The 22,986-nt window shown below is 37.3% G+C and overlaps 1 protein-coding gene across 1 annotated transcript in view; it reads right to left on the reverse strand.

The window, feature by feature from the left end:
- Nucleotides 1-22,986, reverse strand: part of RAP1GDS1 (Rap1 GTPase-GDP dissociation stimulator 1) — a gene marked incomplete at both ends in the record, with an annotated part of 99,298 nt that overhangs the window by 24,090 nt on the left and 52,222 nt on the right. Inside the window, 3 exons of the mRNA XM_081998885.1 lie at nucleotides 1,350-1,496; nucleotides 17,920-18,045; nucleotides 22,710-22,832. Of these exons, the coding sequence (XP_081855011.1) occupies nucleotides 1,350-1,496; nucleotides 17,920-18,045; nucleotides 22,710-22,832 (396 nt within the window). The remainder of the gene's footprint in view (nucleotides 1-1,349; nucleotides 1,497-17,919; nucleotides 18,046-22,709; nucleotides 22,833-22,986) is intronic.

Here is a 22,986-nt window from a genome sequence, read left to right on the forward strand (position 1 = left end):
AAAGCAAAACAGTTCCTGAAAAATATAAGAAATAAAGGAACAAGGAAAAACTGTAAACAAGTATTCTTAAATAACACTAGGAAAAGAGGAGGAAAAAAAGAATGTAAGAACAAGAGAAAGAGATGAGACACATAGAATAGTGATATTTGGAGGTGTATAAGTAACACTAATAGCAAGAGCTCCAGAGAGGTGGCACAGAAAACACATAAGGAAACTATGCTAGAAGATATGATAAAGCAGATTAAAAATTTATACAGTAAAGGTTAAAAAAAAGAAGTTAAGCCTAAGGACCTTCCTGAAAAGTAGAAGAGTTTCAGGGACATAGGTTTGGAAAGTGAGTTATAGCAGGTGATAACTTTAAGGAAATGGTGAGCAGCTAATAAAGAAGCTATTTCTTCCTAAGATAAAACAGTATAATTCAGGAAATGGGCATGATTGAAGAAACAATGTGAGTAGCTAACTACATTTGCAATCTGTGCCATTGCAAGTCAGGAGAACAGCCTCTGTTTAGCTTTCCGCATTTATCCCAATTTTCCTAGAGATTCAAATTTTGAGAAACTTGGAAATGTGTGAATGCTGTAAAATATGCTTTGGCATATTGCCACGCTTGTGCGCAGCAGCAAACTAGGTACTAAAATATCAGTATGTATGTACAACTAGTGTAGAACACTAATTTCTTACCCTCAGTGGCCAAGGTTTTCTCATTTAAGATACTATCTTGTGGTTTTGTCCCAGTCCCTAAACATGTCCATGTCATGGGATAAAGAACATAAGCTTGCAATTTGTAGACACAGAAGAGTGTTTAATATACACTTAAATTATTCCCCATTTATCTTAGAAGAAAATAACATATGGTTTTGTATACATTTCACAAGGAGAAAAATGATTAAGGAAAACTGTTTGGCATATATACCCCAAATCATCAACAAGACAACACCGCATGCCTGTCACAAATTAGTCTTATGGTGTTGTTTGATACTAAATGAACAAGAGAGGACTTAATGTAGCCTTCTAGTTTACTTCTGTAAATCTGTTTTTTCCTAAGCTGTATGATATATCTCCATGTATTGCTTTTAGACAAAGTAGTAAACTCCAGATGTTAATTTTAAAACTTTATACAATATACTATATGGAATTGCATCAGGAAGATATCTAGTATTTTTGGGGACGTAATTTTACTGAAACAGAACATTGTATATGTGAATTGAGGTACTTGGTCTTTTCAGAATAACTTAGTGTTAGTATCCACAATATAAACCTACAGTTGACTTTAATTTTTATCTTTTTTTTTTTTTTTTAATGGGGTTGTTCTCCTGGCAGACATAAAGCAAATTTTCGGTGTTGTTTACCATTCTCATTGCTATAGTTCATCAGCATGCCACAAAAGACAGTCAAGAGCTTCTCACTGGCTGGATCTGTTTTACTGCAAAGTGATCTTATATGGTCTACTACAATATGTGCACCACCTGCACGGTCAACTGCGTTCCTGCCCTCATCTGTAAAACAAAGAGTTACATTTAAAAAAAAAATGAAACCAAAACCCACCGTAGAGTCCCGAACATAACAGTAATCATACAAAATGAAGTTTTTAAACAGAGTGAAGTCAATTCTCCAGTGTTGTCAAATTCATCTAGAGAGATGCTTGAGGGCCAGCTTTTAGTGCAACAGAGCTAGGAAAGTGAAAACACCTACAACAAAAGGGATTAACCACCCGGCACTAATACCTTTGTAAAGAAGCTCAGTGTTTGAGGCAGAGCCGCTGGAGCCGATAAATGGTATTTTGCAGATACATTGGGTTTGCCAGAGGGAGGTTCTGAGCACTTTACAAAGCCTAGTCCATAGACACACAGGTAAATTACTCTAGCCGTTATGCAGATCAAGAAATTGAAATACAGAAAATAAATTGCTTAGGTTACTTAAAAACAAAACGGGGAATAAAACAAACAAAGCAGACAGAGGTACTAGTTCCCAGTCACAAACTCTGTTCATGCACTCACTCTGTCACACAGCATGTTCTTTGTACTTTTATACCCGAAATTTAATATTACTATCAGATTCTTTTTGTATGGCTAAAAGAAATATTTGCCCTGCATCTATAATATACTACAATGTTCTGAGATTTCGTAAATAACACACCATAATCTTTGCATGGAACTTTTTCTGTATAACAAATCAGATTTGATGTACAAATAAAGGAAAAACTGGCCTTCTATTACAGTAATCAACAATACCACTTCCTTTGCCAGCAGGCAATCAGCAACAGACAACAGTCAGTAACCTAAATTCCAGGGCTTCCAAAAGGAGAGATTTCCAAGTGAGTTACAGTTGGAATTAACTGGAAAACCTAGATGAAAACAAAACCTTGGGGGGAGGGAAATCACTAAAGCAAGTTTTGCAAAGTAAGAAAAAATCCCCAACTCTCTCCTCAATTTCTTAATAGCTCCAAAGCAAATCTCCTTTTTCCCTTGTTATTCACCACTCTATCGTCATTCCTCTCTCTCCCCATCATACGTGGAGGTCAAGCTACCACGTTTTCCCCGTTCTGCAGATATTCAGTATGAAAACCAAGGTTGTCCACATTTATAATATGATCTTCCACTATAAAGTGTTCCAGAGGTCTGCAAAAAGACGTTTCTAAATGTTACAATTCTTGTTAATACTATTTATGAGGCACTGATAACCCTTACATACTATATATAAGTAAAAGCATAATAATTATTGTGTGTATATATATATGCTATAGTATATTCATAAATATATATACACATATATATATGAGGGGTAAATATAGGGACTTCAGATAATTTACCGAGTGGAGCTGAAGGAGGAACGGTAATTCTTGGTGGATCTTAACTATTAAATTTATTACCAAAGTAATAAATGTTTTGCAGAATAACTCTGACACATGCAACAGAGGAAGAACATCACTGCCATGACTGTCTCCACCTTGGACACAATCAGGACATCAGGGGACTGTGTTTCATTGCAGGTATGCATATTCCATTTTGAAAAAGGAGAAAGTGGAATCTGTTCACAGTCAAACAAATTCAAGATAAGATTCTATGTCAAAGAAGGACTATAAAAAAAGGAGAGAGAGAAATAAATCTCTCGCATCCTTGATGCAGTGACAAACAAAGGCAGAATGCTGAAATGAAAGGAAGTCCTGCTATAGTGAGACAACATAGTCAGGTATTCAGATTCAGTGCAAATCGTCAGGAAAAAACACCAAACTTGGCTGGAATATTCCAGCATCCTGTTTTATGTATTCTCTTCTTGTATTTTTTATTACAAAAGTTATGCAAATACACGATTTGTATTTGACTCCCCTGTTTTGTCTGTCTGTATTGATTTCTGTGGCTGGCTGTGTGTGTAAATACATTTGTATCGTGTATGTATTTGTATGCCTAGTGGGAATACACACTCAGCCTTGCTAGTGGGTGGACCTAGGGAAAGGGAGCAGCAGCAACCTCGCCGCTACTGGGCTATTGGTTTCAGTAAACCCAAATCTAACTATTTGATTTGGGGTTACTGAAACCAATAGCCCAACTGAATAACTAGTGAACAGTTTGATTCACTTCTAGCCATCCTAGAGCATTTAGGACATCAATCAAGCCATGCTTACTGCACGGCACTTTTTAGACGGACAGCGGTACATTTTGTCAACATTAGGAAAAATAGGCTTTCTATGTTTCATCCCAACCTTGTCAATAGTTTCTGTGCTACAGCAGTTCAGAATCTGTGAAGATGGATCCAATCTTAGACTAAATGAAGAAAGGAAAAATAGGGGTGGAACGCAAAAGGGGCAATCCTGTGGTTTTACAGTCATAAATTTACTGGGGGCAGAGGAAGGAAAAAAACTAGAAGTCTTTGACTCACTTTTGTGAGTCAAAACAGGTGTGCAAAGTGAAACTGAATCACTGATTCTGGATCAGATGGACTGAATGTGGTCCTCAAGTTACTATAATGCAATTGAAATCAACAAACTAAAAGCATGATAAAATTAAGCTTGATATAAGAATCAGGTATCAAGCTTGTTCCTGTATCTTGATATGGAACTGCATATAAAGTATGTAAGCAAATAATAACATAAAGGTTAAGTCGGGTGAGGGTTTGGAAGCAAGGGTTAAAAAAACAAAAACCAGTTACAAGCCATATTCCTTACCTGGATGTAATGTGGCACAATTCCACCGAAAATAATGGTGTGATAGTATTTTACAACAAATGAAAATCTAATTTGTGTATCCTTTTACTTCAATTCTCTCTGGTTTGTAAAAGAAGTTATATATGAAAAACTGCTGTATCTTTAAGTACATAATAGCCTCTCACTTCAAATATGTGAAAAAACACTTATCCACACAATATTTTTGTCAGGTAGTAGATAGATAATCAGCTTCTGCTGTTCGGACAGCAAAAGTGAGGTGGAAAGTTTCAGAAACAAATCTCACTCCAAGAAATGTCTCTCTGTCTGTACAGTATACTTAAAATGTTAGGGTAAAATGAACTTCAGGATCCCTCCCAAGTAGGTGGCAGGCTATATGTACCAGACTTTGACATGACTACATAGGCTAGTAGATTTGTAAAAGAGGTGCCTTAATTGAGTTTGTTCCTCCACCTCTTTCCTATGCTAGAGCTCACATTCTGTAGCTGCTTCTCTGCCCTAGGCAGCTGGGTGAAGAATAGACCTGGGCTGGTGCTATAATTAGGATCTCCTAGTGCTGCCTTCTTATGCTCAAGAGTATTAACTCAGCTCATTAGTGCAGGGCCGCAAAGAATCCTGTGCCAGATGTAGGAGGAAAAGGTAGCCTAGCCCTGACTACCCACTCCAAGCTCAGGCTATGACACTCCATTGCATTCCCAACCAAAAAGCGTATTTCAGACTCAGAATGCTCCACGTACTCATTACCGACTCACTTCTCCCTGCTGTCGCTAAGAAACAGATTTTGCACACAAGAATACTCACCGAACTCCAAATCATTTACAGTCAAAACAAGACCACAGCATGTTGCTGTGTCTTGTTCTCAGTCCAACTATTACCTTGCAGTTCAGCAGCTCTATGAACTCCCACACTTAACGTGGTTCCAGCCTCCCAGAAGCTGTGTTGAAATTTTTTCCTGTGACCTTTTTAAATAAACATTTGCTATTCCTAAGACATCGGTGATTGAATAGTTTAATGAGAGCATTCACATTTCTGCTTAAAAATGCTTCACTACAGCTCACAAAGGGCAATGCTGTTGCATAGCTTTTTTTAAGCACACGTAGCACTGTTTAAAGATGCCAGAATGACAACAACCCAAGAGACCAGAGGGATTTTTTTTCCTACAAAATGCACAGTAAGATTTATTACAGAATGAGTTATTACTTCCTCAATGCTCTTTAGCCCAATGCAATGCAACCATCTTTAAGAATCGGTACAGTCTCTTTTTCTATCCTGAGTTGCTCCCAGGAGTTTTATGCAAAACTGGGTTTTAATGTGGATTATCAAATTGCTGTGACTGCTCACATTCCCCCTATGAACAGTCTCGTCAAATTTCCCTGTCGCTCAGCCGTGCCTGCTCCAATGGATGCCCAAGTCAAAGACCAACATTTTCTTAATGCATATGATTGGTAGGTCTTTAAAATGCAGCACTTAGAGTAGTTTCAATTTACTTTTCCGAAGATGTGTTTGCATAATTTTCCCTTGAGTTTTCTTCCCCAGTTTACTAAACCCTAAAACAAACTACTAAGTCATAAAAGGTTAACAGGAAAAAAGAATTAAAGTGACCCCTCGAAGTATGAAAGCAATGTAAAGCATAAGCTATATACAGCCAATGAGTTATTTCTAAAGCACGTGCACCAACGCTTTGATTTTTGTCACCGCTGTAAGGTTATTATTTCTGGAAATATAGTTACATCAAGCAAATGGCTGTGCCATAGTATAGGCAGATATCAGAAAGTATTTTTGCTTTACTATAAACCTTGAATTAGCTTTTTGAATATAAAGTTTAAGCTCTGCCAATTCAAGTGACATTAAAGAAGGAGATGCATGTCATACTGATTTGGACAAAAATGTTTCTTGTTAATGTTCTATTAGGATATAGAGCTGGGTTCTTCACAAGAAAAAAACAGCACAGTTTCAGACAGTTCTAAAAACTTGTGTTTCACCCAATTTTGAATTAAATTTAAAAATTTTTTTTTTTTTGGTTCCTCCATTACTCCAAACTTTTCTCTTCATCATCTCTAATACTTAACTATTGTTTAGAAGTCATTTGTACTTCAGTAATGATCCTGGTCCTGCAAAGATGCACACCATATGCACACACATATACACACACACAAGTGTATATATGATGAGTAAACCCACAGGCTGGTAAAAATTAGGTGGGTGTCTACGATTCTGGTGATGATGGCATCTTTGATCTAAAAGCACAGAAAATTATGTTCAACATAGTGATGTACTGAATGGTTGGTTGAAAGCTTGTCTATTTTTTTTCCTCATAAAAAAGGTAAGGTATGAACAGTCCTATTACCTTTGCCTGTCGTATCTTTACATCATGATGGCCACAGTGCCACTGCTTTCCAAACAGTTCTTTGCTAAGTCTTTGTTACTGTATCTTCATTCTGAAATGCAAATTTTGTGCTTCACACTACAATTTCATATATATATTTCTCAGTAGGGGCCCCATATTGGTTTGCAGATTCAAAACGCAAAAAATAGATTTAAAACTCAAAAATAGATTTAACCTTTAAAAAGCACCAGAAATCAGAAGTTGACCTGTTGTTACTATGTTTATTATATATGTAGGCTTCAAGAAAATACCCACTTCTCAGACAATCAGCTAGAAAACTATTTGACAGCATTTCTTAAAAATTATCTTTTGGGCTTCAAATTTAAGCTTTGTACTTTGAAATGTTCTGGTTTTGTCTTGCAACTGGAAACCTGAATTCTCCTTTCTCCAACGAATGTTCTACAAAAGTTTATTAGTGTAAATAGTTGCACTGGTATAAATGGTGCAAGTCAGTGAAGAAAAGGATGATTTGTATGATCAAGGTCCCTGAGTTGCATAAACCAAGCTGCCAAGACAGTAGCTTTCGGTGACATGGAAAAAATATAGTATTCCTTTTTAAACTCTTTTAGTCTGCAATTCGGTGTAATGATCAAATCATTCAAATGACATACTGCCATTTTACTTTAAATGCTTCATCTTTACTGTGTTTGGCTCCAATCCTCCATTCTTTTTGACCAAAATATTGCTTAGGTTAGACCAGTGCTTTATGGATAACTTTTTTTTTTTTAAAAGATGAACTAATTTACAGTAGCCCAAGATGTGGAGGGGAAGTTCCTCTGATTTTTAATTAGGTCCTCTTTGCATAGTTTTTGTACTGATGCATTCACCTGCTCCTGCTGCTTATTCTTGCACCTGAAGTCATAATCTTCTGTGATATCACACTGACTACCACAGAGGAAATTGTGATGTGACATACAGAAAATTATGACCATCCGTGGGGAAAAAACAGCAGGAGGAGAACTCCAAAGGAAGAAAGGTCCTGCTTACATGTTTTCTTTCTTCTTGTTAAGAAAATAGAAAGAGAAAATATTAAAAAAACAGTTTTAGGGGCAAACCCTTAGCTAGTGTAAACCCTGTTATTTATATAGACATTAGGAAAAACATTGCCACTTAAATAAACTGGGAGTTTACCTTTTTTTTCCCCCCCACTGCCTGAACACTGTGAAGATAAAACTTTTAAAGCAATGCTGTCATTCAGTTTTAATACGTGACCTTACTTTTAATCTGAATCTGTGTATGCTTTTAAATCACTAGATTCTGGACTCTGTCAATTGTTTGACTGCAAGACTACAGACTACAACCCTGTTACAGAACACAAAGCAGCATTGCATAAATCGTATTTTTTCAAGGAAAGTAAGCTTCACGTAATTATATTGCGCTATTAGTTTTTTGTTGCTTTTGCCATGTCTTCTGTGCACTTGTCTACACAGGACTGGACATGGCAATACCGTATTTTGAGAGTCCCTTTACTTAAATCCTTCAGGAATTTTAGGACTCTGATTACCAGAAGTACAGTTTTGTTTTATTTTCTTATTGATTTAAAATCAATCAATATAGCCTTAAAATGTTTGCTTTATGTAGAAAACATAATTTTGAATTAGCATGCTTGCTTCAGAGATAAACAGAACGGTCTTGTAGTAAGTTAATCTTAAACTGCTGGCAACTATCCTTAGCCCTAAGCCCAGCTGCGTTGAGGGTATTGTCTCATAAGTTATTTTTCTAGAAATTATTGCTAAAATAGTAAATATGTAAACAGTGAACTTGAAATGCTAACAGAACACTGTCTTTTAATATAGTGCCTTCACGGACTGAAAATATATAGCATTGATCTATTTGAATAAAACTGTTGCCAGCATATTTGCTGGTCAATGACAACTGATACAGCAGCATACGGCCTCTCTTGTGAAACTGGTTTATTTCAACAAATACAATTTTAAAATGTGTACCAGTGGAGATCTAGGGGTATTTTTGGTAGGGTCCTTATATTATGTTCAATGTGTGGACCATAGGATATCAATGCCAAGATGCCCTAATCTCTCTCATGAGTATTGTGGGATTTCTTTTGTCTACAGTCAGAAGTTTGGCAGAAACATTTGAAGGGAGGGGTACATGTACCAGTATGACAATCTCCCTAATGTTATGCTCAGGTAGCAGTCAATGCAAGCCAGAGTCAACACAAGCCAGAGTCAACTCCACAACTTAACTGCAATAACATTTGCTTGTTTTTCATATTCCTCTTATGCCAGATATATAGGAGAAAAATCATGTGTTTCTGATTTCAGACAAAAGAACAGTGATGAGTTTATTGTTCAAGACTTTTCAATACTTCACTTCCAGTCAAATTCTACTAGTGGACCCGAGATTTCAATATAAAGCAGAAATGTTTTTATCAGCAACAAGACATAAAATACTATTAGTCTCAGTATTGGCAGGTGATTTGTTCTGGATTCCAAGGAGATTTTAGTTTTAAAAAGTAGTCATTTCCACTACTGAATTCTATTTGAAAATAAAGAAGCCAAGCAGTATGTAAAAGTTCTACTAGATACATAAAAGTCACGTAAAGGCCCTCAAGGTTGAATGTAACACTTCGCTCTGTCTTCCTTTCCATGTGCAATATGCTTACAGTACATTCTTCAGCTGACTTTATAACTCTATGCAACTCCTTAGTAATTCCATTGCAGTCAAACAAATTACTCTAGGTTTATGAGAGCATAAGTCAGAGCTGAAGCCAGCCTATGCTTATTATTTCATACAGCATGAAGTAAATCATGGAATTCAATTATACAGTAAAACATCAGGCAGTTTTTCTATACTGGTAAATAGGTATTTATAGCATCTCACGCTATTAACAGACTAAACCTGCACACAGCAATTAATTTAGAATTTTTACTCCCAGGCTTTGAGTGCAATGCTATCTCTCAGCTTCAAACTCTCGAAGAACAAGGGTGTGAACTGAGCATGGTGTGGTCACAGTCCAGTACAGAACAGGGACGTTCTGCTGGGTGCTGCTGAAAGGAACCTGGCAAGAGGCTTAACCCGGTATTTTGTAAGAATGGTACTGCTAGCTGAAGGAGCTTGAAGGAGCTCTGGGTCTCCACCAAAGCAGCCAGAGGAGCAGTCGCAGAAAGTGTGTAGCCCATGGGGATTTGGAGTAGGGTGTGAAAAGCCCAAGAAGCAAAAAACTAAATCAAACCAAAAAACCTGCCATAAAGCATATTTGTGGATCCTGCTAGGCCCTGGGAATAAAGCAAAATATTCAGAAAAGTGAGAAAGTAGCAAGTGGCCCTGGGATCCAAGAGAAGCTGGGGTGAGTCTTGGGTTTGGGATTAGCGCTATCATGAAGCCTAGAGGGAATGAGAGGACCCGGTCTTCTAAAGCAACTCCAAGCAGCAGTGTGTGTGCTGCTGCTTGATAGTGTGCAGTCTGCATGGAGGAGCTGACCTGTAGAAGATTCTTGTATCTGAAAAGTTGCAGGATACAGCCCGAGAAACACCAGCAAAGTGTGTTGTTTTAGGAAAACTTTTACCTCCTTAGTAGAAGGCAACCCATTGATTTGACTGGAGGGCACTAGCAGTGCACTACGACTGCAGAACAGCCTGCACTCAAGAGGCCAGGTGGTGCCAAGATGTGGGCGATAAACTGGACACTGTCTCAGGTAAGTGACTCTTTTTGCAGGGAAATATGAATGTTGTTGCAGATAGGGTATTCAAGGCATCCACCCCGCTTCCTCAGTTGTGCTGGCTGCACAACTAACCAGACACACAGCAGTCTCGGATCAAGAAGGCTCAAAGATCAGCTCTCTTTGTACATACTGACACCTCATGTGACAGGAAGACAGCTTTGTTATTGCTAATGCTAACCATCTTGCTATTATCTGTAGTTTTACCTAACTCTTTCCTCACCATCTTTTATTGAATACTTAGGCTGCAACTTGGAATCATAGAATAGTTAGGGTTGGAAGGGACCTTTAAAGGTCATTTAGTCCAACCCCTCTGCAATGAGCAGGGACTTCAACTAGATATAATTCTGCTTGATATAACTTCCTGTGGTGGACACTGTCTCTTGATCACATTAGTGTACAAACAGTATTATAGAAACCTTCTAACCAAACACAGCCCTGGTCCCCTGGCTGAAACATTCAAGAGCTTCAATGCATTAAGGAATAGATTTTACTAATACAGTTCTTTGCCAATAATATCCAATTTATGTTTGAAAGTTGCACAGTATTCCTTAGATATGAACACAACAAATGTAACTGAATTTAGGTGGTTTGCATATGTTGTATGTTAACTCTACGCTGTTATTGCACTGTATGAAATGCTGTATAAAACCAGATGTCTGTATAGCTACCATATGAACAACTAAAAGGCTTGGCCTGTGCAATATATGCGCAGTTGATATTTATAGTCACATAATGCCTACTTTTCTAAATAAAGTAGAATAAGCTAGCCACTCTGGCCATGTCTAGACATTCAACTAACAAGCCTTGTTTTCTGAGGGGCTTGAAAGCAACAACATGTGACCGTGCAGTTATCTATAAATATGAACAATTTCAAATATCTTAAAAGGCAAAGTGAAAAGAGATATGAAAAGGGAGGTTGAATTGAAAGGAGAAGAGTGAGTTACATATTTTGTATTGTTCACTTATTGTTACTGAAATTCTAAAAGCTTTTCTTCCTGATAAGGAATTTTTTTTCAGTCTTCATAAATATTACGAGAATCCCAAGTTTTTGCCTTTCCTACTTTGTTTACCTTTGAAGTATGAAGAAATAGCTCAGTCCTTAATCAAAGTTTGAATCTTTAACTTGCTTTTAGGGTCGCAGCAAAGGTCTAGTGAATAAAGCAGGTTTTCTTTCCAAGTCTGCTCATGACCTTCTTTATGACCCTGGAAACACTTTCCATCTCTTATCTGTTTTTTTTTTCTTTTTCCTTGTTGCCTGTGGCTTCTATTTTGACTGTAAATCAAGCAGGTGTCTCTAAGCCTGTTGGAATATGAGCAATACACAAACTTTAAAGACTGTGAATGAAATGCTGGAGGGGGAGAAAGTAAGGAATCAGAAAAAGTCTGCTTTGTTTCTTAGATTTTATTTTCTTTGTACCTGTACTGACAGAATTCTGATCTACTTATTCTTCTTATTCAAATAATCTTCCTGGAAAAAACAGGAAGAGGAAAAATATTTGCACTGCAGAAAATAAGTAGGACCTATCATACCTATACTCTTTAAAACAAACAGAAAATCAGGCCTCATACCTTCATCTTAAGGGAAAAGTTGAAAATCTATGGCAATTTGAGTTTTGTTCTTTTTTTTATTATTATTATTTATTTTTTCCCCATGTGGGCTTCTGTTAAGTTTTGGCTTAAGTCATGATAATTTTGCCACTTGTTTCAGTAGAGTAAATATTTAGAATGTAAATTTTAAAAAGAGTAATAGCCTGAGAATGAGAATTCATGTTTTTCCTGTCACCTCTCGAATGGCTCTTTCTGGTGCTTTAGGAAGAATTCCTCATCATTCTGATTCCATTTAGGCTGGCTATAAAATAAGTAAATTAGAATAATATCATTTAACAGCTTCCTAAGAACATTCATGATTAATTGCTGATAAGCACTAAATATTACTGTGAAAGTATGTGTTGGCATGCATATGGTATGCTTAGTTTCTAGCTGATGCAATACTTGTGCTGCAGAGGCTTGGAAAAAATACTGCATTATCAAGGACTTCTAACAAAAAATGCTATAGTTTTCTAAGACTGACTATTGCTGTACAATTAAAAACTAGAATTTTAATTCTCTGTAAACTGTTGTAAACAATCAGTTTTCAAACAAGTTAAAGCCTCTGGTCTCAATTTCATGATATTGCTTGGGAAACAGCTTAGTAGGTGGCATTTGCATTTGGTAGGATCTAGTACAATGAAAACTGAAAGACTGTGCTAAAATGCTGCCTGGCTGCATGAATCAGGGTGACCTTCATAAAACTGATTAGCCAGTAGTGTGCCATTATGAACACCAGTTGTGTTCTAGGATTCTGCTGGTTTTCCATATGGTACTGAAAAAGGTTATGCCATTTTTTGAAGAAAACTGACTTTGACTTCATTCCAGTATGTTTAATTCTTAAGTGTCTGGTTTTCTGCTTTAAATCCTGAAATTAACCTCAGCATCTGAGAGCAGATGTATGTAACTGTACAAATTAGTAGTTTTTTTTTTTTTACTTAGCCTTTCTTAGCAGATCTCTGCAAGAGGTCTGCACATCCTTAAAGGATGTGCAGCTGAGTATACAGAATTTATACCACGTGCGAGATCTTTTTAACAAGAAGTGGTATAATGTTCATGGTCTGGTGTTAAGGCTGGGATCAAGAGAGATCTGGGTCTATGTGAAAGGCCACATCGCTGAAATTCAGCGAGGAGTCTTGCCATCAATACAAGTAAGAATGAGTAGATAATAAAGAAATGTACAGCTTGGGAAATGAGAAAAGGATCCAGTAAATTTCCTGCTGAAAAAGGCAGATAAGCAGCTGTCAGAGGAGAGCCTTTATAGAATGAGTTGGCGGTTTTAGTTTCTTTCCAATTCTCTAGTTGTTTACACCATGAAGTATGGTTGGTGAGAACATGTACCCAGGCTGGTGGTTTCATGAAGAAACAAGGTTGTGCATGAGTTCAAAAAGCAATAGCTTTGAGATTTCCCCAAGGAAGTCTCTAAGCATTACCATTAATATGAATATTATGGAAGGGCAGAATGGGAAATTTTTCATTTCCCTTACAAGATATATGGAGAGCTTATTTCCCTTTGATAGCTTTCAGAATATGTAGATGCTCTAAACAGCAAGGAGGAGTTATTTTCTAATGGGTAAGAGTCTAATCTAATGTCAACTGAAGTCAATCAGAATGATTCTCTCTAGTCTGTATGGCTACTGAATAGGCTCTAAAAACCATACCCTTTTACTTCCTCTTATAATTATCACTTTTATTGCATAATTATGGTAGTTTCTACAGCGTGCTCAATGATATAAAACCACAGGAAAATAGTTTGTCATCAGTTCAAAACTGAGGTGTGTAACAAGCTGTGGAAAGATCACTGAGATCAAGACAGCATGAGCATCATAAACTTAATGATAAAAAATACCGTGAGGCTATTATCTGCTAAGAAAATAATAATATTTCACTATAGCATCATCTTCCATTAAAATTCTTGACTAAAATTCATCTGGTTGGCCTGATCTTTCATCTATACAAACTGCATTGGTGTGTGAGGTGTCAGAGCAGGACAGAGACCTGGCTACAGACAGGTTTTGTGTTTCTCCTGCATTATCATGTGGCTCTTGAAAGAAGGCAGGCCTAACTTGAAAACTGTGGTCTCGCTCTCCCTGTCCCCCAAGCACTCAATCTATCTGCCACATGATTCAAGTCACCAGAGTCTTCCCAGTCTATTAGGAAAGAAGCCAGCAGAAAGAGCTGAGGTGTGTACTAGCCCTGAGGCTGTTCACGAAGTGATCCCAAGCTGCAATTTGGATACTGCTATTCTTTCTTTAGCTTAATATCCCAACTATCAGAGTGGATAGTAGCAAATCATTTTTAGGCTTTATCTACAGCAGAATTAACTGTTCTGCTCTGACTTAAGAAACTGCTTTTTGTTGCAAGAACCATGTTATATGTTAAACGTAACCTTTCGCAACAATGGAGATGAGATCTTCATGTTGCGTGTGGAACCAAGGTGCGGGGCAAACTTAGTTTTGGAGGTATGCCCTACTAGTCTGTAACATCAGTACATCTGTAACCAGCCCTAAATGAACAAACTTACTAAAGAAACAGCACTGGGGAGAATGGTGGGGGGTGAGGGTGGTGGGGCTGGGGCTGGAAAGACTGGCAGTAGGCGAGTAGCTATAGTTTGATTCATGGATAAGGAGTGGTGAAGCAGCTAAATGTATAGGTCTTATGCTCTGACTGGACAATGCCAAAGAATTCAGCTTTGATTATAAGTGAAAAAAGGTAACCGGTGATTAAAAGGTATGAGTGGGATAGGAGCTTTGCATCTAGTAACAGAGTTCAGCCAAAATTCTGTCCCTGAGCGAGGCTGAGGTATCCGTTGTCTGGGGATATGGAAGTACAAGCAGCTGTCCTTGGTACAGGCTCTAGATAGTGGGGGAGAAAGCAGGAGGGAGTGGAGGAGAGATCTTTGCTTTGCACTTTCTGCTTTGACGAAAATTTGGGGGCCGATGTGTATGTGGCATTTACTAGGTAAAGTATGTAGAACAATTACAGACTGTACAGGAACATACAGTAGTGTATCTGTTCTTAAATTGCAGGACAGCGCTGAACAGTCTGCATACTGTGATTAGTTAAATTCATTGGTTCTGACTTAAAATCTTTTTGTCTGCCTCAATTGTTTTTTTCACGTCTGCACACAAGAGGAAGGCTGGGAGACTAGAAGCCTCATCAGTAATAACAAAGCTTCCTTCTTCTACTCTACTTCGTAATTATACTTGCTTGTATTCTTGATGTTCAGAGACTCACATAAAGCAGATCTCTTCACAACATAAATACTTTATAAAGGATGCTCTCAAGGCTGCTTGCGATAAAGTTGACCTATTTTTTCCTTTTCAACTGTTTATGAAATGCATTTAATTCTTTGTATTTCTTCCATGTTCAACCAGGTGATTCAGTATTATTTTAAGGGGCTAACACTGACGAGCACTCAGACAATAACACTGTGCACGTGTACATCAAACTTAATAGAGAAGAAAATCTGTCAGTAAGTTGACAGGTTTTCATTTCATGTTTTCTGCGGAGATGAATGTGTTCAGTAAAGGCCTCTGGCCAGCAAGTGTGTAATTCCCTTTTTACCTTTTGGAACGTACTAAACCTCTTCCAGCACTGGGACTTAGCCATGGATTACCTTTCCACAGCAGCCATGTTTCAGGAGTAGCTCCTCCTGAACTTAGGTGAAAATGGTCTTACCTTCGTGTAGCAACTCTGAGAAACCACTGCCATTTTCATTTAATCAAGAAAAAATTTCAGGCAATCCTTCTCTGCAAGGCCACTTTTAAGGGGCCTTCCCTATAGGAAAAGCCATTTGTCCCTCAATTTTCATCCTGCGCCATACAGACTTCCCTCAAAAATAGAGACACGATTAACTCCTTCTTGCACAAACTGTCACTAAACAGTGATGCATGCTTGCTGGGATGAAATACAGGATAATTGGGGCTTTCGATAAACAGAAATGTTGCTATGAGCCATTCAATATGGGCTTGATTTTGTAATTTCAGCCTAGCATTGATTTAGGACTTAAAGACCTTCCTCATTACTGCATGTTATAATTACATGGGCAGCAGAAGTGAAAAAATGCTCATGTATATGGTAAAATATAGATACTGATGTATTTCAAGTTCCTATACGAGTACAAATTATCAGAAGGGTAACAGCTGCTTTTGTCTCAATTGAAAAGAAAAAGACTATCAATACATAACAACATTTTTAACTAGAACTATTGTCTTCCGCATCTTGTCTTTGTTATACTTTAAAGCTCTTTGTTAGGGAAAATAATAGTCATACATAGAAATACATTACACTTTATAGTAATAAACATATTGAATGTATTTGTTCTAAATGAGAATTTAGGATAGGGTATATAACTGCATAATCATTACACATTAAGATAACATACAAAATAAAGTCAGATAGGGTGGATGTGATAAATGAGGACTGCAAACAGCCTCTTCTACTCAAATCCAAGATGCTAATCTTGTTTTTTGTGACATTTTATTATATTCTATTCAATAATCTTATTCAAATACACAGGGATGGTATACACATGTGGTATACAGAACGCGTGTCTGCCTACTGTAGATTCTACCAGTGCCAGCTTTGCTCCACAGAAGGGCAACACAAGGCATGTAAATACAGCTCTTCTGTACTGGATAAATCCTGCACTGTAAAAGCCAGCAGTAGTTCACAATACCCGATACTACAAAACCATTTTTGTGTGTTCTTATCATACTTAATGAAAAAATGTGGGTTGAATAACAATGACAGGAACAGTTATGTAGATTTTACTTATATGAAATAAATCAGTGCCACCTGGGAGTGAGTTTTATATCACATATGACCCTGAAATAAAATACAGTAAATAAATTATGTTATAGAAAGCTCAACAGCTTCTACTCGAAGTTTCCATGGGGGGAAGCAGCTGTTCAGTTGATTGGTCACCTTAAAGAAAATCCTGAATGAAAGAATTATGCATTAACATCCTCAAGCAGTGGTTGTCTGTAAATGGAAATGCCAGCACGAAAAATCTGATTAACTTCCCTGAGGTCAAAGGCAAGGTAATTTAAAACAATATAAAATGTAAACTTAAAACTAGGATGAAAAAAGTAGCAAGGAGAAAAGCTACTAATAATTCTGTTTTTTTCAACAGACTATTCAGAACAGCAAAACTTTTAGTAAATGCAACACATAGTATAATGAAAATTTCTTGCCATATGAAATAAGGCACTACATCTCAGGATAACAAAATGCTTTTACAGTTTCATCTCCCTTCCCATCTGCAGACATCCATAGGCTTCTAATTCCTTCATGTGCATAGAAAGATGTTTTATGGTGATGAGATGGTGTTTCTGCTTCTGTACCATATTTATCATGTACTGGCTTTTATCAAAGTATTTAAAGTAGAGGATAACGAGGCTGCATTTTCAAAACACTGCAACCACTGGTTTGGTTTTGCAAATGACATATCCATGCATGTAATCAGCACATGGAGTCACAATTGCATTTCAAAACTCAATTGCTTGGCAGTGCAAGATTTGTTGTGCCCACAAAAAGCTAAAAAAACCTCACCAACCCCTGCCCCCTCCCCCACCATAACCCCTGACTACCAAAAATACCAATATGTAATCTTAGAGCAACTGACTGGCCACATAAGAATTCTGAGAATCAGCAGCAGAGCTCAGGCATCATTTCAGCCACAGATGTAGCTCTGCACAGCTTTGAGACTGGTAGAATATGAATATTCCCTTCTGACTGTCTTTTCTCTTTGAGACATTCTATTTGAGGAAAAATTAACTATTCAGGCCTCTGTGTATGTAGCACCTGCTCTTTGAAAACCTAGCTTATTATGTTTAGAAAAAAACAACATAGGATCACAATCTTTTCTATTCTTATATCCAGTTGTATCACAATACTGGAACAGTTTTTTTCATCTTCCTGTCACAAAAGCATAATGCAAGTGTGACACTCAATTGTCCCATACAATCAGAAGAGTTGTGTTGCAAATAAAAATCAAGAAAAGAGGAAAATAACTCCTCAGTACACAATGTAAAGAACACCAAAATATTCCCCTCCCTCCTCCAAGAGCATCTACAAAATATGGCATATTTCAACACTCACGGCTATCATAGCATATATTGCCCAGGGCACGTCCTGTTTGGAGCAATACTTCCTGGTCTTTGCAGTTTAACAGCTGCACCAAAGGAGGGATCAACCCAGCATCCACACATGGGTTCCGCATAAATTCTGCAAATAATACAAAGACTGTTAAAACAAGTCAGCTATTTTCAGTTTCTTCCATTCTAGTTACACTGGCATTGCAACTGGGCTTTTTGTGAGAATAAACACATGCATAGACATCGTAAGTTCTCAGGCAAGTTTCTAGAGAATAAGCCCAGGTCAGGATTTTGGCTTATGTTCTTTCCATTATTCATTAATTCAGAAGGAATTAATAGTATTTAATTGACTTCCATGGAACCTAATTTAACATGGCTCAGACTGAGCATGTTTTTAGCATCATAAAGAAGTGCTGAAAAGAACAGTGAATTCACAACCTTTTCTTCCACCCCAACAAATTCGACATAAATCAAAATCACCAAATAACACAAAAGATGATTTAAAACTAGTATTCACACTCCAAAATGAGTGACATTTTTTTACTCTCTATTCCCTTGATTAGAACTCCTGAAAAGCTTTTGCTTTAAAAAAAAAAAAAATTTAAAAAGGAATTAAAGCTAAATAACAGGCTCTTTATTTGGAAGGTAAGGAAAGGAAAAGAAAAAGAATGAGAAATACAAGAGAGATTATGTAAGCCCAAAGACCTGTACCTTTCCACAGTCTAACTGATGCCTACCATGGGAGAAAAGCTAGAGGACTCATCCACTGGGAAGCTCTCTGCCTTTCTGTCCTTCATTCCTGATATGTCCCCCAGCCACAGAGAACCAAAATATTATTTCAAGTCATAGATAGAGAATTATCCTGGTGTCAGCGAGACAAAGGACCGGTCTTCACAATGAGCTATAGTTAGGCAGGCACTGTGCTGCACATTTTGCAAGGGAAGTTTACAGAAGCAACCACCTGATACACCAGTAGTGTTACTTAGTAATTTACTACAGAGCACCCTTCAGACATGTAGCATTGTAACAGGCAAAAGGTCAGTAAGTTTTTGATTTGTTGTGAATTGCAAATTATGTCTCTTCTGATCCTAGACTATGCTGGGTCTCCAAAACTAGCTTACCTTTGTGTTACTTTGCCATTTATGTGATAGACTGAACCAGGGTGTACAAGCCCCATAAAAAGAAATGAGAAAGGCTTTCTGATTCTGTATCAACAGAAACCCTCACACCAATAACTCAAAGATTTCATACAATTCTTGAAGTACAAATACATCTTCTTAAATACTCCCTTTGTTGCACTTATTACAATGTTTAATGTTTCTGTAGCTACAAAATCTTACATCTTTTGTAGTTAATCTTGCAGTGTTGTTTTAGCCAAAGATATAATTCAGAGGTATATCTACTTTGATATATCAACAAGTAAATGAAGTAGTATCAGCTATATCTATACACTTGCACAGATCCAACAGAAGATACCAGTCAGCACAATCAACCCACCTTCCTAAGATACTGTAAGGTTTAAAAAATGTAGACAGATTCTGTACCATTATAAATGGTGATGGTATCTACCATAATGAACAGAACAAATACCAGATACATCTGTTCTTTAAAATTGGTCTTGCCTTGTCCTTGTAACCTTTTATCTATTTCTTTATGATGCACTTTCATCTTCATATCAATGTTTATTTACTAAATGTATTAATGTTCCTCCCTGTGTCTTCTTTGTCCCCTCAGACTCTTCTTCCCTTAATTGCCTATAAAAATTCTTCTCTGTTCTTCTGCTTCTCCCTACATTACTTTTTTACACTCACTAGTATACCATAGTCTCTACATCATCAAAGTCAGATTATTTTTTTTTCTCCTAGTCTGTAACAGGAAATTCAACTTGTGCTCTCCTAAAAGATTTGAGAGTTCTCAGTCTGTTCTGCTCTATGTTTAGATTCTTGCTCATGTGGTGAAAAGGAGTAAGAAACTCTTCCTCTGCCCTCCTTCTATTTGGAGCGAGCAGAATCTTTTAAGTCTCCCATTCAGCAACAAAATAATTAGCCAATATGCTGAGCAAACGTCTATTTTTCAAGGTAAGAGCAAGCAGTAGAAGAAATGGTGTCATATATAGCAAAATAGATCTGTGAGATAGCAACAAAAATGTGGTAACTGCAACTATATTTGCAGGTGATACTACACAGAAGTAATAGAAGAAAGAGAAGGTAGTCAAGAACAGACTCATTTAGAAGGTTTCCACTAACCTGGAGGGGAAATGAAGCAGATCCTTTGAAGGAAACAGTGAAGAATTGCTTAAGAAGTTAGGAGGGGAACTACTGAGGACAGACTAACATAAACAAAAGGAGGACAAGATTTCAAAAGAGAAATGTAATTGTGTTGTAGTATTACAGACTATGAAGATAATGTTCTCATTCCTACACCTGGTAAAGAAGAGGAGACTAAAGACCTTGGAACAGGGTTTAAAAGGTCCACAGTGGGGAAAGAAACTCCACCTAGCAAGTGTGTCTGAGCCTTCAGTATGCTCACAGTTGAAAGTGAAATGGCTGTAGCTGGAGCAAGACTGACTATAAAAGGCGTTTTGTGTGTTTGGATATTTAAAATGGGAGAGTCTAACACGAGATCATGTTGGGAGGAAGAAGAATCATGTGAGCAGGAGAGGAGAAACAGAGCAAGAGCACAAAGAGGTGAAAAGGAGATGAAACATGACAAAACCACTGAGGTAAGCAGAGGGATTTGTTGTGACCAGATGTGTGTGTGTGTGGAGGACCAGATGAGGTGAATGAGAAAGGAAAACAAGAAGTGGGGAAGAAAAAGATGTTCTTTTATCAGTAAAGCCCAGATTCAGAGGCACTACTCCCAGCTCTGCCAGCACTGCATGGCACGACAAGACCGTAGGAAAATCAGTTCAATTGCCTGGGTTTAATGCCTACTATCTGCAGGATGTTGATAACACAAATTTCTCAAAGTGTCTGAAGCTTGTTGAAAAAAGGTGCAATATAAGCATGAAACATTTGTATTCTTATGTAAGACAAAAACAACAGAATTCAAATGAGGTGTTCCCTGCTATCCTGCTTAAGCAACTGTTTCAACAGAGTTAGAATCCAAAGAGAAACACCCAGCTCATCTCAGACTTGAAAGCACTGGGCACCTTAAATAATTTTTGAATACCTTCGCTTTAATCAGACACTTCACTTTAACTGGGACCTCTAGCAGCGAGTTACACTTGCTAATAACTCTTAAGACAAAAAGCTATTTTGTATGATGAACCAGGTAAAATACCAGTACTTCTGAAGGAGTGTACTCATAACAGCAATTTAAAAGGTGGCAGGGAAAAGGATACATTAGAAACTATTCAGAGATTTCATGTACTAATTGAGATTTGAAAGATATCGGCTAAAATGCTCTGTAAGAGAATCTTGCTGGATTCTGTACAGTAATCGGTTAAGCTACTGTGAACATTGTTTTTATTCTTAACTTTCCCCCTTCTGAGGTATAAGCTAAAAGGACCAACTGTGATGATACACAGTTCACTGCAATATTTTAAATATACTTATTATGAATTAATTAAGTACAGAAAAAACATGTGGTACAGTTGCATGAATCTATCATTCTGAAACATTTAAAAGTTTAAATTTCTGTGTTTACATTTTTTACTGGCTACTTATCTAAATAATTTTAAAAATTAAAAACTAACGAAGTTTATCTTCTTTTCTTGTTAATGTTGTTTCTGAATATCCATTGTGTCAAAATCAGTGAATTGGGTGGAGGAGGTCACACAGGGGTTATTAGTAAGAAGCTCTAGTATTGTGATTCCAAAGAAAAGGTGGAAAGGGAATGTGGAAATAGTCAGCAATAATGTAGTGCCTTCCCTGAGGAGGCATCAGCATGAGAGTTTACAGAGGGAGAGAGAGATATGGCTGCCAGGCATGCATGTGGACAGCAGTTAAGATACCTCCTACTTTTCCCTGCCTGGCCTCTGGGGAAGGAAAGAGCAAAATGCAATCTCTGCCTCTTTGGTTGGGAGAGCAGCAAGCCAAGGAGTGAGAAGAGTTGGCCATAAACCTCCACTACCATCATCACAGGGTCTGCCAGTAGTGCCTGCCTGCAGATATGAGGCCATTCTTTTGAACTCAAGGTATGCAGGGTATTGGGTGAACTTTAAGATAATTCTTTCTAAAGAAAATAAATTTAAATAGTTTTAGATTATCTCCTACATTATATGACTATATGTATATAATACATACCAAAATGGACCCTTGATTCTTGTTTGGGATCTTGGGTTCTTACTCTAACAAATATACTCCTACCTCTTTAGGTAGGAGTAACTGGTTTTGATGTGGTATCAAAGGCCTCATAACGGTAATAATGTTATCGCAAATCTCAGACCAAAGAAACAATCAACTGTTGTACGTGGAACATACAACAATCCCTGTTGTAACTACATGCACTATGTGTAACTGGATGCACAAATAATGCATTTTTTTTCCCATATGCATTTCATAAAGCCAATGGCGTGCTACTTCTGCCCAATAAATTATACTATTGATTGTTCAAAAAACAAATTGCATGAAAGTAAGGACTAAAAAAATTCCAGCAGTCAGATGCTGTTTTGATTGTATTAAAAAAGTAGAGACACAAAATTTGACAAAACAAAAACAAAAAGAGTGAAAGGGAGGGATATGAAAGGTGTCAAATCTACAAAATGAAAACATAAATGAAGTAAAACATACTGACAAGTGAGGTGAAAAACTGAAGATGTTCCAGCAGAAAAGTTCTTGTAGAAAACCTCACCATTTCTGGCTACTTCTGCTATGATGTTAGCTACTTTTGCTGTGCAGGAAGATTGTGGCGCCAACAGACTTGCAAACACCTGAAGAGCTCCACTTTTCTGGATTTTTTCACTTGTCTCCATATCTGAAAAACATATCACACAAAAATGACTTGTGCATCAGCTTGCTTTGGGGAAGAAAAGAAAGAAAAGCAGAAGGGAAGTTAAGTCTCCTCAAAGGTAATTATTAAAGTACTTATTTTCCCATATAAGAAACCAACTGCTATTCAGTAATCATAT

Source organism: Phaethon aethereus (assembly GCF_964289735.1).
Source record: "Phaethon aethereus genome assembly, chromosome: 4".
Taxonomy (NCBI): Eukaryota; Metazoa; Chordata; class Aves; order Phaethontiformes; family Phaethontidae; genus Phaethon; species Phaethon aethereus.